The sequence below is a fragment of the Glandiceps talaboti genome, chromosome 1 (genome assembly GCF_964340395.1).
Source record: "Glandiceps talaboti chromosome 1, keGlaTala1.1, whole genome shotgun sequence".
NCBI lineage: Eukaryota > Metazoa > Hemichordata > Enteropneusta > Spengelidae > Glandiceps > Glandiceps talaboti.
Genome location: NC_135549.1, coordinates 13844842 through 13857341, shown reverse-complemented (window position 1 = coordinate 13857341; position 12500 = coordinate 13844842). Strand labels below are relative to the sequence as shown.

The 12500-nt window shown below is 35.9% G+C and overlaps 1 protein-coding gene across 1 annotated transcript in view; it reads right to left on the bottom strand.

Moving 5' to 3' along the window:
* Positions 1 to 569: 569 nt before the first annotated feature.
* LOC144433469 (aminopeptidase N-like) overlaps positions 570 to 12500 on the bottom strand; it is a 23169-nt gene continuing 11238 nt past the window's right edge. Inside the window, exons 3-12 of the mRNA XM_078121799.1 lie at positions 12026 to 12146; positions 6627 to 6781; positions 5653 to 5766; positions 5110 to 5247; positions 4149 to 4280; positions 3728 to 3900; positions 3223 to 3311; positions 2432 to 2571; positions 1629 to 1832; positions 570 to 590 (exon numbers count right to left, since the gene is read on the bottom strand). Of these exons, the coding sequence (XP_077977925.1) occupies positions 570 to 590; positions 1629 to 1832; positions 2432 to 2571; positions 3223 to 3311; positions 3728 to 3900; positions 4149 to 4280; positions 5110 to 5247; positions 5653 to 5766; positions 6627 to 6781; positions 12026 to 12146 (1287 nt within the window). The remainder of the gene's footprint in view (positions 591 to 1628; positions 1833 to 2431; positions 2572 to 3222; positions 3312 to 3727; positions 3901 to 4148; positions 4281 to 5109; positions 5248 to 5652; positions 5767 to 6626; positions 6782 to 12025; positions 12147 to 12500) is intronic.

Genomic DNA, 12500 nt, shown 5'->3' with positions numbered 1-12500 from the left:
ATATGTCCGCACTAAGTATGGTGTATCCGACATAATAACAGTTAATACAGGTGCACCACAGGGCTGTGTGCTGTCACCAGTTCTTTTTGTACTTTACACAAATGATTTGGCATGGGACACTAATGGCGCGATGATTGAGAAATATGCAGATGATACAGCTGTTGTCGGATTTATATCAAATGATGATGACAGTGAGTATGTGGAGTGTATCGAGTTTGTCAACACCTGGTGTAAAGATAACTACCTTGATCTTAATGTGCCAAAAGCAAAAGAATTAATTTTTGACTTCCGACGGAATAAAGCAGAAAAACAACCTGTTGAAATTAACAATATGCAAGTCGAAAGAACATCAGTATATAGATATCTTGGCTGTATGGTTGATGATAAATTGTCCTTTGCTCAACATGTGGACAATCAGCTCAAAAAAGCAAATAAAAGGTTGTATTTTGCAAGGTCCATGAGGAAATTAAATGTTAGCTCGAATGTCATTTCTTTGTTCTACAATTCAACTATTTATACAGTCCTCAGTTATGCGAACATTGCATTCTATGATATGCTGCCTACCTATCTTAAACACGATCTAAACCGTCCTAGGAACATATGCAGAAAATTAGTTAGTAATGAATTCTACGAACTATCTGATAACTCTACATTGTATAAACTCAAATCGTTTAAGACTGCTACAAAAATTATCAAAGATTCAACACATCCACTACATACAGAATATGAATATCTACCAAGTGGTCGTCGCCTCAGAATACCACGTGCACGTACAAACAGATTTAAGTATAGCTTTGTTCCAAGATCTATTCATCTCATAAATAACATGTAACCGCTACTGTCTGTATGTATGTATTTATATGTATTGTAAACCTAACTTTACTTTTCATGGATTATGTATTTAATTAATGTAAACTGTGTGGATATGTAGTTTGTCTATTTTCTGTCAATGCAACGAAAATTTCATGATCGACATGACGAATAAAGTTATTATTATTATTATTATTATTATTATTTATTCACTGATTCATCCATCCACCCATCCATCCCCCTTCCCTGCCTCAATCACTCACTCACTCACTCCCTCACCCACCCACTCCCTCACCCATCCACCCACCCACCCACTCACTCACTCACTCACTCACTCACTCACTCACTCACTCACTCACTCACTCACTCACTCACTCACTCATTTAGTTGTCGGCTGACTAGCAAGCCCATTAGTCAAAGAAAGTATGGTTGACTTACTACTGCAAGTGGTCGTCGTGATTGAAATTCCACTGCTTCTCATAGTAGTTATTATTAATGAGTATTCGGACTTGTTTCTGTGTATAAAGGAAGTGTAGAAGTGAGATACTGACCATGGGATACAGTATTTACATTTTGTACTGCAATGCACTTCAATTTATAACTTTAAAGAGTATTTGGTCACTGGGGTGTAGATGTAGAAAGCAGAAAGCATCGAAAAGATTATATTATTATACATGCACTACCTAACCATAGTCTTTGGGCCGGAGTGGTATAGAAGTAAAACAGAAAATTAGACCCGAAAAGTCAAAGTTGCGATACTAGTACTTTTAACAAACATTCGCTGTATTGTAAGTATTCTACTGATACAAACGCCATACCTCCAAGTATCCGTAGGCCACTGTCATCTTCAGCATGGTGCTTGCATATCCGAGTCCTCTGATTGCGGTGTACATGGGTAGGTATTCTTTCTCTTTGGTTAAATATTCCAACATTTTCATTGAGTGAATTTGGTCCAATTGATGGGCATTTGCTATTGAAAACGAATCCTCTAACAGCTGGGCTCTTGTTCGAACTGGAATTGTCTGCAAATGTAAGAATCGAACTCTAAGAAGTGACATCTGTGCTTTTTGTACGCACTACAGACAGGATCAACATCTGTTCCAGTTGTGCTTGGCAACGTCACATGAAATGAATGACATAATACCGAATTCGAAGGAGTCTGAGAAACAGACGTAGATAAATTCTAGCTTATACTTTATAGTCCCAAAATTGAAGATTAAGAGCGTGGTAGAAAATTCGAAATTCAAAAACAGACGATTCAAATTTCACAAAATTAAAAACGCCAATAGTCTGAGTTTATAGTGTCACATGTCATGTATTAATGCGATTCCATTCTTACCTAAGTGTACTGAGATACTGTCGTTACGACAAGGAATATGTTAAGTTGCTCGTGGAGCTAGAGACAGCAGAAACGACAATCCCGCGATACATTTATCTTAAGAACTTAGTAGTTGATGTGAACAAAATGAAGTTGTATCAAATATTGATCGGCCAAAATGATGGTTAAGCTCGGTGTTAATATTAACAGTACAAAGCGAAAGCAGTGTTCATCATTGCTGTCAAACTCACGAATCTTTAGAAGGCTGAGAGAGGCAGCGTTAATTCTACCAATCAAACTTACAGTATGATCTTGTTCTTTGAGATATGTGGCTAACTTGTCCCAATTGTCACTTTCATACTTGACTCGATATAATCCATTGTAGTCTATATTCACCAAATACCAGTCATTACTCGTGGCAGATGAAGTCAGTGAAAAGTCAGCTGTGTGATAACAAACGGACAACTCTTAAACATGTTAAATTCTCATACAAATTGGTCCAGACACCACCACCACATTTTACTACGGTGAGGAACTTTATATAAATAACTCTTTTCAAAATTTAATACATAGAAATTAAGAGACAGTATGTAACTACACTACATACGTTTAAAATTATTTTGCGTTCATAGGCAAAACTTATGAATATACCAAACCGTTTACGGGTAAGAAAAGTGTTTATACCGGCTGTCTACGCATTTTGTTACCGGCTGTCTACGCATTTTGTACAAGAAACTGAATTGAATGGAAAACTATGTCACAGTTGTAGAGGCTGAAGCTTGCTGAGCAGAAAATAAGCTATGAATAACAATTCGAATTAATATTACCACTAAACATTCAAATGTTGCATTTATTTGTTTCGTTCGTATGTGCAATTCAAATACAATGTCACAACTTTCATTTTTTAATTGTTTGATTACCTAATTAATCCTTGCCAAATAAAATAGTTTTAAATTAATGATCCCGGAATTAATTCTGCGTTTGAATCAAGGCTTACTTTACATTGCACTCAGCCAGAACGTTATACATGTACCTGCCAAAAAAATGTATATACGTATACGGCACGGTGCGGTGTGCTTCAACTTTCGACTTACCCGGTCCCATATCCATCCATTGTTCTTTTGGATTATCAAGCTCCATTTCATTTTGATCGGTGAAGGTCAAGGGTACATACCACAGGTATCTAAATTGCATGACAAGTTGGATATTTTGATTAATAATTTTTTTTTGAAATCGTGTAGATAACAAATATATCCATATTCATATTGACAAACTTGACTTGGGTATTGTGAAAGCCCAAAGTGTCCCTTTCATTGGATCCACACACTCACACTCTACGTCCTACACACAAGAATCTGCTTACGTGATAATCTTGATTGAATGATTGAATGATTGATTGATTGATTGATTGATTGATTGATTGATTGATTGGTTGGTTGACTGACTGACTGACTGACTGACTGACTATGTATCTAACGAATGTTGTATTTTGAATTACATAAATTTTCTGGAATTTACTCTTCTAACTCAACGTCTTTCTGACAAATTATGACGAATGCTATACTGCCTCTGTGACTATAATTTACAATCAATACTTACCCCATATCAAAATATTTATCATTCGACTTTTCATTGGGATCCATTATGAATCGTTCTTGTTCTGCATGTATCTTGTTACCATCACGTGTCAGTGTAACGATTGGATGCCCCATCTGTAAGGTCCATGGGTCCATCATCTTCTTCACATCGGTACCTTTCTTTCCTTTATCAGCCTGAACAAAATATAAGGTTAATGAAGTGCGCCCTCATAGTTCATTAGTGTAGGTCTAATAAACTTTCAGCACGTTTAAGTTACCTGTTCGCACTCGCCTGTACTCCCATTCACAACATGGATACTAAATTCAATAGTTTACGATGAAGCAAAATGAGTCATTGAGCTGTTTGTCTCAAAAAAATATTATAAAATACTTTGATTATACGTCTGATGAATATAATTTGGTATTGATATTCCAATCTTTACCTCAGTCAGTTCTTCAAACAGATCGTGTGTCTCAGCGTTTGAATATTTGTACTTGTTCAAATAGTTTGTAATACCAGTCTTGAAAGTGTCTTCACCAAGGAATGTACGCATCATCATGTTCAGGCAAGATCCCTGTCAATTATAAATCAACGACTTTGTTCATCAGTATTCGTCAACGATTCTGCCATTGGCGTTATCTCATTACAGTCACATAAATGATCCAGTGTCTCTCATAATTGCAACAAATCATATATATCTTGTTTAATGTACTCATTGCAATGTAGTAAGTTGTGAGATACCAGGGTTCATATCCATCCGACCGAACAACACACACACACAGTGACACACATACGAACACACACACACACACACACACACACACACACATACATACATACATACATACATACATACTATCCATCCATCCATCCAATCATCCAACCATTCACCTACCCTATCCCATCCCATCCCTTCATCTGTACATCGGATGGACTCTTGCCTTCCTTCATTCCTTCCTTCCTTTCTTCCTTCTATCCATCCATCCATCCATCCATCCATCTATCCATCTGTCTTCTCCCACCCACGCACACAACCACTCACCCACCCACCCAACCAACCATCCAGCCAAACTATCCTCCAATACCATCTATCATCAGTCGTTTCAATAAATGTCAATACACTTTATCTATGTTAGGAGTAGTTAAACTCCCCAATTTTACAAACATAAAACATACTAGGCTTCAAAATAGTCCACGTAATTCTGTAAAAAAAGGAGGAGAGAGAGAGAGAGAGAGAGAGAGAGAGAGAGAGAGAGAGAGAAGAGAGAGAGAGAGAGAGAGAGAGAGAGAGAGAGAGAGAGAGAGAGAGAGAGAGAGAGAGAGAGAGAGAGAGAGAGAGAGAGAGAGAGAGAGAGAGAGAGTAGGGATTTCAACTCAAAGCCCATGGTAAGTGTTTGTCTCACCCTCTGGTATGCTACGGCGTCGAATTGATCCCAAATATCATCCGGCCATCCTACTGGTCTGACAGCTGGATGAGAAGACCAAGAATCATCGTAGTCCAGTGCACGGTATAAGTCATCTCGCATATGAAATTGATTGAACTGTATGTAGTACGTAAAGACATACAAAAATAAGATCATTAATTTTTTCCTACCGTTTGCTTGCTAGACGTTTCAACAAGTATCTTGATTTATTTATGGTATTTCTGATTTCTGTGTTGATTTAAATATTCCATTGTTGTCTTTTAAACTTTGATAGCTTTGATATCCATGTAAAGACTGAAATATAACGATATAGTCTACTGCCATAGAAGCAATCATTATAATACATGTGTAGATCGTTGGTGACACGTAAGACTTTGTGGTTGGAATATTGTACTGACTTTTTTCCCCAGTGTCTAGCAATAGTGATATGCTTGAGATCTATGAGTGAATTGAAAGTTAATCTCTGCCAAGGTCGCCTGTCGTCCGGTCCTACCAATATGTTATCTATTGTAAAGGACTTACCGCATCCCAAGTAGGTTCTGCATCTTCTAATGCAGGGTATTCATAAAAACTGGCATAGCCTTCATTCAACCACACATGGTCCCACCACGCTAATGTCACCAGATTACCAAACCACTGTGAGTAGAAAAAAAATTACAAATCACCGATCAGCGATTGCTGTACTGACATGCAAACTATTTACCTATTTCTTCAAGATGGTTGTAAAACCTCATTTTCTGAGACACCAACGTTCGATATTAAGGAAGAAAGCTAACGTTGAATCACCTATTGGACTATTTTGGGTTTTTATTTTCTTAGCAAATTAAATGTGATAGATTTTACATCATAATCTTCAACTTTTGATTATCTCTTTCCTTTACCAGTGAGAATACTGGGGAAACAATTATTGTTATCCAAGGCTCTTGAATCAGCCAAAATAGATCAGCTGTTTGCTGAAATACGACTACTCTCAGTTCAACCATGATTGCCGTCTCTACTCAGAATACACGTAAGCTTATGTTCTTAATTTGTCAATGATTCAACAACTGTCAATCGGTCAGTCAGGCAGCTCGACGTGTCAACAAGTAATATCTTGATTTATTTCTGGAATTTCTGTTTTCTGTATTAATTTAAGTATTCCATTGTTATCTTTGAAACTTTGTCAACTTTATACATAATATAATGTTCTTAATGTGCCAATGAATCAACAACGTTAACTGTCAATCAATCAATCGGTCAGTCAGGCAGCTCAATCGTCCACTTGCAAATACAAGAAAGAAAGCGCATCCGTCCGCCCATCCGTCCATCCATCCATCCATCCATCCATCCATCCATCCATCCATTCATTCATTCATCGAGCAAGCGACCAAGCGACCAACCAACCAACCAACCAACCAACCAACCAACCAACCAACCAACTTTATTAATCAATATGTTGCTTGTGCTGTTTTTCATTTATGTTACGAAATTAATCCAAATAAGTGTTTATGACGTACCATATGCGCCAACTCGTGAGCAATGATGGCGGCTACCCCATGTTTCCTATACTGTGTGTTTACACTGGAGTCATACATCAGCCGAGTTTCTCTATAGATGACAAGTCCCCAGTTCTCCATTGCACCGAAATAGAAATCAGGCACAGCTACCATATCTGGAAAAAAATACACCATGCCGACTCCTTTATAGCATGTCATTTTTAACTCCCATCAAAACTACATGTATAAGTATATATGCACCCAATTTAGGCTTTTACAGTTTTCGTCAACACAAAGAAATCACAGACAAACTGTCTGGAATAGAAAGGTGCTATATCAGCTTTATGGGTAGTCTCAATGTATTTCATTGTGTACATGTATGCTGTATATCAACATGAACTGTTCCATTGATATATCCTACTTTACAGGTCAGATCTATCTTTGGCGTTTTTCACATCATGAATATATTCACAAACGAAGCAAATGGCAGTACTACAGGTCTCTTGTTTTACTTAATGGAGCACCTTTAGGATCGTGTTCCTGGCTACAACGCTCTGTAACTTATACGACTCTTAGTACGACTTGTGTAAACATTCATGGAGGGTCGTGATGGTATGCTTTTAATACAACCGTAGACGTTCGATTACAGTCAGTAAGTATGTGACTATCCATGCGATGACACTGTCACTGGAACGAATCAATTTGCCGCCAAACAACTGTTGACGTTTCTGATTTCTTTTATACAATAGAACATTTTATGAATTACTGTAGGCCAATTTAACACATATAATTCCAAATAGACACTCTCTACAAAACTCGGCTATGTCAAGTTTCCTTTTTTGACGAATTTTCTTCCTTTGATTCAGAATCGCTAGACTGACCACAATGAAATGATCACAAAACAATCTAATGTCACAGTGGTGTTACAGATAAAACAGTGGTGTGGTTACAGATTAGTAGCAACGCATGCGCACATGTACGACGACTGGGATTAGCTAACTTGTAATTTTAATATTATTTTGTAGAAATAGATAGCCTAGGGCTAACAACGAACAAATACTTCAAAATTCAGAACACGAAACTTCCGATGTTTATATATAATTACAATGTTTATCATGCACGAGGCATATTGGATAATTTATCTGGCGGGAGGTAACAAATATAACTCTACGAGACGTATTTGATTAAATCCAGTAAGTCTAATACTTAAACTACAACATATGAAATAACAAAATTGTAATTTACTCTAGACGCCAGAATTTTAAGTTGTAGACTAGTCTCTATACAGTGGTTATGGTTAGAAACCACAGTTGGTATCCAGACTACCAAACTTGAGTCAGACATTGATATTTTCTGTAAAAATGACTTCCATCAGTATGATTACAATACTGTACTTGCCTCAGGGAATACCAATGACCGTGTACTCAAATCAAGGTGACAGGTGACACTTTGACCATGTATATGTATTCATTCATATATTCTCTTCACAAATCCAATATGCTATCATGTCAGAGATCTGATTTAAGGGGGGGGGGGTGTCAAATTCAAAAAAGTCGATAGATTTTTCTTATACTTTGCAAACCTAAGCAGTGATATCTGAATATGTAAAAAAATGCAAAGAAAATACTATGTCACCACCTTTGTTTTCAAGATAATGACCATTTCTTGTATCTACACATATTTTTTTCGGTCCGAAAATAAGTAGATTTACAATAATTAACTACATCACAATTTTTGACAGTTAAAGATTATCCCTGGAGCACTTAATCAACGTACATATCTTAGTGCAATGTATAGTATGTCCAGATATATTTGTTTGTAATTTCTTTTCATAATTTCATAAAATGCTATGTTATTATATTCCCAGCTGCTTTACGATTTTTAAAGAAAAATATAAGAAAACTGTAAAAAAGGATTAAAGTCTGTGATAGATTATTTTTATATCCTGTATGTGTATAATGTATTATTCCAGCTATTTATCAATGACAAAATAATAGTGGGTCACCACGTCTGTTTAAATTCTAGAATATGCATTGTTGCCCCACACCCCATAAATTTTGACATTTTTGACAGAATTTTTTAATGAAATTTTGTTGAATTTTGACAAAAATTAAAATGAGCTTGTTTAACTCTGCACATATGTATAATGTATCAATGTCTCTTCATAATTATACAACAAAAATCATTGTGTGTATGCTAAACTTTAAAATTGCAGTAAAAAATGTGACCCCACCCCATCAAAATTTCAACGTTTTGAACAAAAATCAATTGACATTGTATAATATTGGAACACACAGGCTCCAAGGTATATTTCTGTCAGTTCATATGTATGATAAATCAACTGAACTATTCATGTGTAGAGTTTATGTGTTTCTCCCAAAGCCAAACTGGTCATAATATTCATAATTATGACCAAATTTCAACATTTTTGGACAAAATTAACATGAAATTTCATAATATTGGAACACATGGGCACCAAGGAATAGTTCTGTCAGTACATAATTATGTATGATAAATCAACACATTAGGGGTGAGGTCAATAGTTCAATGTAGAACAAAAAGCTAAAAACATTTAGTTCCCCCTAACTTAATTAGCCAAAATTTAAACTGTCCATCCAATTTCAAATCAGTATGTAGTAATAACTATAAATACAAAGCCAGTAGTGAGGAAAAATAGTTCTTTTGTTGACACTTTATTTATTTTAGTGCTGCTCTATAGTGAAAATTCTTCCATTTCTCAATTTGGGGAATATTTTAAAAAAAGAAATAATTGTATGTTTAGGTGTATAAACAGATTCATCAAAAAATAAAATCGTTTCTGTAGGATGAGAACTAAACAACTAAAAAAAAACCACTCCAAAAGTAAAAGAATTTAATTTTTCACCCTACATTGATTTGAAATATATATTCGCACCTTATATCTCATTCTCGCATTGTTGAAACAGTTAAATGTTGATTTCATGTAAGGAAATTGCTAGTGTTGTATTGCAGGTTGTGGTCACTATGAAATAGGAAATAACTCATATCAGTACCTGTTGATCCACTGAACACGGCATGCAGTATACGTGCCTAGCCACATGATAAAGTGGCACTGCACACACTGTGGGGCTCAAAAGCTATGTTACTACTAGTACTAGGTGTATTTATTGATTTTCATGCAAGCCAGAGTTATTATTTCTACCACTACATTTCTACCGTGGAGGCTCGTTAAGAACGTTGCCGTAAAACAGGCCGTGGTTTGCGACGACGTTGATTTTGGGTACAATATTAGAACCCCCTCATTGAAATCTTATTAATGTTACCATGGATATTTCTTTCATGGGGAGACAATGTAGATAGTTTTTATACAAGTTGTATAATTTGTAAACACTCACTGGAGGCTCGTTAAGAACGTTGCCGTAAAACAGGCCGTGGTTTGCGACGATGTTGATTTTGGGTACAATATTAGAACCCCCCTCTTTGAAATCTTATTAATGTTACCATGGATATTTCTTTCATGGGGAGACAATGTAGATAGTTTTTATACAAGTTGTATAATTTGTAAACACTCACTGGAGGCTCGTTAAGAACGTTGCCGTAAAACAGGCCGTGGTTTGCGACGATGTTGATTTTGGGTACAATATTAGAACCCCCCTCATTGAAATCTTATTAATGTTACCATGGATATTTCTTTCATGGGGAGACAATGTAGATAGTTTTTATACAAGTTGTATAATTTGTAAACACTCACTCAATAAGAGTCAGTGTGATTAGTGACTAATAATAATACTAGTACAGTTGGCGAGACAGCTGAAAAATAATCTATTTTGGTTGAATACATCTACTGAAAAACAAACTATAATTTCATTAATTTTAAATTGGCAGGACGTTACTATATATAGGAATGTGTAATGGCCGGGGGTTCCATTGGGAATGAATACGTGTGTCGGAAACTCCTAGACCCCCAGTCCTGCTTGCAGATGGTTCACCATTTCTATTCGCTCGCATATGGCAACAATGTGTATCATGCAATCAAGTTGAAAGGCAAAAGGGGTTCATATCCCAAGCTGAAAGACGGTGATATTGAACTAATACTAATAGTAGAACCTTAAGTTTGAAAAGGTCTTCCATGACATACCGAGCACTAAAGGAAAAAGTATATATGGTGATATTAACAAAGATGTTTCTATTGGTACATTCGGATGAGTGGTGAGAACTTGATTATAAGGTGCACTAGGTGGTATGTCGTACGGTCTTGGCCCAGTGAAGAAGTATTTTTTTCACTGTCTATTCTCCACGATAAGTCGTACGGTCGTAGCCCAGTGAAGAAGTAGTATTTTTTTTCACTGTCTATTGTCCACGACCACGGTCATGACATGGCCCAGTGAAGAAGAAGTAATTTTTTTTCACTGTCGATTCTCCACAACTGGTCATATTCGGTCGTAGCCCCATTTTTAAATACGAGAAGTAGCTGTTTCACTTTTTTTTCTCCGATCGGTCGTACGGTTTCCAATAATAAAGGAATTCTGAAACTCATACAAAATTACCTTCTGTTCACCCCTAAATCTCCAATTCAAGAGTACGTACAGCGATCGAAAAACATATAACACTTCACTTCACTTCACTTCACTTCCAAACACACGGGTTTGTTTCGCGTTCGAGAGCGCCCGTTTCAGTCTGCGCCGAAAGTTGCGTCGTTGACGTAATTCGAATTTGACACCTCCTACCTTAACTAGCTAGGCTATGGCCAAATTCTATACACTGTGATTTTGTGTACAACCGTATACGTTTAAAACCTAAACCCTAAACTTTTTTTATGTATTCGAGAAAAAAAAATAAAATTGCGAAAATTGTGAAGTCTCGCAAGAAATAGTGGATGCGGAAACTGACATCAACTTAAAGAGACAATATAAAACTGTTCTTCCAATCTGTAATGGCTGTACATCTGATGGGAAGAAGCCAATAACACAAAGGCCATATGGAAAACATAACTACCTAAACTAGACACTATATATATAGCAACCATATGAAAAAAAGACTAAAAAATGAAATAAAATATCTACCAACCCCACCTATTCTAAAATTGGGCGTAAAAGGAACCACTATTTTTTTTGTTAGGCCTAAGCGGGAAGTTGACTCAGGTAAGCTTATAGACTGTTAAGAATAACTATAGATATGCATAAATTAAGCAATAAGCCACAGCTGGGGATAAATATGTAGTGAATACATAATTCAAATAAAACTTCTTGAACTTGAAAAAGTTCATTGAGTTGTGAAATTAGTTGAAGGTCAAAGTTATTTGTTTGTTTTTTATCTCAATTACTACTATAAATAAAATATATGCGTGTACATACTCAACTATGTCTTTTTCTTAAACTTTCCGTGGCACCGTATATTTCAAAAGTCATATTAGTAAGAAATGAAGAAAGTGTATACATTACCTTGTTTGGGTAGAGGGTATGGGATATCCCAGTAGTTTTCGAAGAAGGTGAGCATGTCGCTGCCAGTATGAAGTGAATAGTCTAGAGTGTGGAGGGCTTCTTGGCGAGACCAAACTCGAAACTAATAAATAAAACAAAGAGATTTCAATAAATGAATACAAAAATTAACCCCTAATAAATTTGTAACTGTTGGATAATACCCAGAACAAAGTATTTCATTATTAAAATAATATAAATTCAATATGAAATCATGGCTTCCCGAGGTCAAGTTAACTGCAATAAGACCATGGTCATTACGTATGCAGGATTTTAGTATTACATGTAATTACTTTTTGAAAAAAAAGAACAAAATCTCAATTCAAAAATAAATTCTTTATTAGGCCAAAAAAATTGTTTCTGGTCAGAAAATAATTTGTATAAAATTGTGCGATGACGCGATTTTTTTTTTGTAATTGTCAACCATGTCACTCAATCT